We start from the raw sequence: 3520 nt of genomic DNA, 5'->3' as shown, positions 1-3520 counted from the left end.
CCTTCGGCTCGGGTCATGATCCCAGAGTCCTGGGATCGAGCCCCACATCGGGCTCCCTGCTCGGCAGGAAGCCTGCTTCTCCCTCTCCCACTCCCCCTGCTTGTGTTCCCTCTCTCGCTGTCTCTCTCTGTCAAATAAATAAATAAAATCTTTAAAAAAAAAAAAAAAAGGTAAAATCTTCAAAAAAATGAAATGAAGTGTGTAATCTTTCCTTCATGTCTGCACTGAGGAACTTAAAATACCACAGAACGCAAAAGTTGCATCCAGGGGCACCTGGGTGGCTCAATCGGTGAAGCATCTGCCTTCAGTTCAGGTCGTGATCTCGGGGTCCTGGGATCGAGCCCTGCGTCAGTTTCCCCGCTTAGCGGGGAGTCTGCTTCTCCCTCTGCCTCTGCCCCCCATTCGTGCTCACACTCTCTCTTTCTCCCAAATAAATAAAATGTTAAAAAATTTTTTTCATCCAGTTTTTTTGTTTGTTTGTTTTTTAAGATTTTTTTTATTTGACACAGAGAGACACAGTGAGAGAGGGAACAAGAGCAGGGGGAGTGGGAGAGGGAGAAGCAGGCTTCCCGCCGAGCAGGGAGTCTGATGTGGGGCTCGACCCCAGCACCCTGGGATCATGACCTGAGCCGAAGGCAGACGCTTAACGACTGAGCCACCCAGGCGCCCTCATCCACTGTTTTAATTTCCAAAGCAACAATAAACTGTGGCCCAGCACTATTTCTGAACAAAGCTCTCCGTGACCTGCAGAACGTGCTCGGTGAACATCACGCTTGTACAGACCCTCCCATGCGTTGCCCAGATGGTTTGGTCGCTTGAATGACAGAAACAAAAATGCACAAACACGTCCGACTTTGTCGATCGTCCTCTGGGATTAAACGATCACGTGGACCGTTCCTGACACAAAGACAAGGTACTCGTGGAACAGACACAGACACAGTGGTCCTTGTGTTATAGCATCATTTTCAAGACTATATCCTAAGAAGACCTAATATCTAAGGACTGTTCCATTGTAGGAGGAATATTCCAGAACACGAGATACACAGAAACTCCTGGATCCCCTGTTAAGGTGGGAAGAAAAATAAGACAGTGTAATTGGGATTCACCTTTTGGCCAAGAATTGGAAACCACCAGCTCCATAACCCTCATGTGCAAAAGGAGGGACTTCTGACCTTTGGGGTCATGAAGTTGGAACCCTGAGTACCGGGAAGCAGAGCTAAGGCCTCTAACACGATGCCCGGCCGCCCATGGGGGGGCATCTCGTCCGGACCCCCGGGGTTTTAACTCATGGAGGTGGCTGAGGCCAACCACCGAAAGAAGAATTTAATGATTCCCGTCTCCCCAGACAGGGGCGGGTGCCCCCTGAGGCCACGGGGAAAACCCCTTTTGGGGCGTGAGGGTTTCCACGGGAAAGGCAAGGCAGGAGAGAGCACTCGGGGCAGTTGTCCAGCGTGAGTAGTGGTGGCGGGCTCTGGGTGACAGGCCCCCGCCCCGGGAGACTGGGGTAGCGGGAAATCAGGTGCAGCTCGCCTCTCGGCGCTTCCCAGACACCATGTGTCTTACAAATGGAAGGTTGGCCAAGGCTGCGGGCGCCATTCTTCCCACAGTATCTGCTCACTTCCAATCTCTGCATCCCATTCTGGTAATTGCGGTTCCAGCTTTTCCTTATGAGTCCATTTGTTGTGGTTATCTGTGGCCAGTCGTTATGACTCCGACAACTCAGATGGTTAGCATTTTTAAGCAATAACGTATGTTTTAATTAAGGCACGTACACACTTTAGGTGTCATACAATTGCACGCTTAATAGACGGTAGTGTAAACATAACGTTCATGTGCACGGGAAACCAAAAAACTCATTTGACTCGCTTTACTGCGATCTTGCTGGAACCAAACGCGCCCTGTGTCCGAGGAGCGCGAGAATCGGTTCAGCCCGTGAGCTCCGGAGCGCACCCACGTCAGTGTGGCGTGTGAGCGTTGGAGGACGGGGCGCTGCATTTCCACAGAAGACGCGTGCTCCCAAGTACGTTGTTTCTGTCTGTGGGAATCAGCGAGCCCTGAGAGGGGCGGTCTCACCGTTCTGGTCCCCAGACGCCAGAGCATGAGGACACAGAAAAGAAGAAAATACAGTTAACGTCTTTGGTGCTGTGAGAAATAGGTGGCAAATAGATACAGACGGACAGACCCTAAGAAACCGTGGAATGGCGATATGGGAAAAGTGAGAAATGCCCAGAGTGGCCTTGGGAGAAGGGACCAGTGACAGGCGGCCAAAACCACAGACCATCGGCTTCATTTTGGAGATGCTTGAAGGCAGCCTCCCAGCGGGGCTGACGTGCCGAGCAGAGGAAGGGGATGGGAGGAGCACAGACTTGCCACTCCAGGAGATGGGTGTGAGGACGAGGATGCCACGGCAGCCCCCGGCGTGGGCGTGGAGCTGCCCGTCACACCTGTGTCCTCACACTTCCTTGAAGAGAGCGCTACACGAGGCCTCTGGAGGTGGAAGGGAGCATGTGTACAACACCATTCGCCATCAAACAGCCACTAAGGGTCCTTATGTTACCATCAGAGAAGCCAAAGTGAAACCAGCCCCACAGGGCCCACGGTGCTCGGGGAAAACACACGGGCCGTGATGCCGTCAGAATTAGAAGGTTTTCCCCATTTTCGTGGTTTTCTCAGTGTGGTGCACCCACTCCTACCCAACAGACACGATATGATGGGCTTCACATGGCTCCAGGAAGCCATCAGGATGTCATCCTGCTGCCCTCAAGGCCCCAGGGGAAGGGACGACCCATGGCAACCACGGCACAGCTGGGGCTGAACCTACAGGAGCAGACCCCAGGTTCCGGGGCGTTCTTCCTCTCAGGATGCAAGCACATACCACCGTTGATCATCAGCGTGTTCTGTGATCCACCCCAGCAACACGGAAGAACTGTGAGGCCGGGTGCCACCAACGGGGCTGCCCTGGTGTCAGGGGGAGGCAGGGACCCCGCCCCAGACCCACTCTTCCCGCCCGCACTCCACGTGAGCTGCAAAAGGGACACGTGAGCATCTCAGCAGCTTCTCGTTGAGTCTTATGACATCACCCACAAACGTGTCTGCACCGATGAAGTCGCCCGCGATAATGTTGGTGCACTGTGCGCCTGGCCCAGGGCACTGCTCCCGGACCCACGTGCTCAGGCATGGCAGGTTCGGGAGGGTCATCTTCCTGAGGGACTGGGACGGGTGCCCGAGGACATACGCCAGGTTCTCCGTCAGGTTGATACCCGCCACAAACAGCCCGCCTGAAACAGGAAGGAGAGAGAGGTACACGGTGCTGCGGACAACCCGCCTCACGCTCCGCCAGCCCACCCCCTTCTCCTCCCACTTCTCATTCCCAGAGTTTCAGGTCTCCATGCAGATGACAGTTCCAACGGCAGAGGGAACATACGTGTCAATGTCAGTGCCGTGCTCCTGTCACCCAAGAGTGGGCGGAATCACGTCCCCAGAGACGTCCACGTCCCGACCCCCACGTGGTGGATGGAAT

At 54.4% G+C, this 3520-nt stretch overlaps 1 protein-coding gene across 1 annotated transcript in view; it reads right to left on the bottom strand.

Moving 5' to 3' along the window:
- Positions 1 to 630: 630 nt before the first annotated feature.
- The window catches only part of PLCXD1 (phosphatidylinositol specific phospholipase C X domain containing 1), a 27392-nt gene continuing 24502 nt past the window's right edge, over positions 631 to 3520 (bottom strand). The window contains exon 7 of the mRNA XM_021690253.1: positions 631 to 3278. Coding sequence (XP_021545928.1) covers positions 2965 to 3278 — 314 coding nt within the window. The 3' untranslated portion in view covers positions 631 to 2964. The remainder of the gene's footprint in view (positions 3279 to 3520) is intronic.

The sequence above is a fragment of the Neomonachus schauinslandi genome, chromosome X (assembly GCF_002201575.2).
Source record: "Neomonachus schauinslandi chromosome X, ASM220157v2, whole genome shotgun sequence".
In the NCBI taxonomy this organism is placed as follows: Eukaryota; Metazoa; Chordata; class Mammalia; order Carnivora; family Phocidae; genus Neomonachus; species Neomonachus schauinslandi.
The sequence above is the reverse complement of the archived record's forward strand: the minus strand, read 5'-3'. Positions and strand labels throughout refer to the sequence as shown.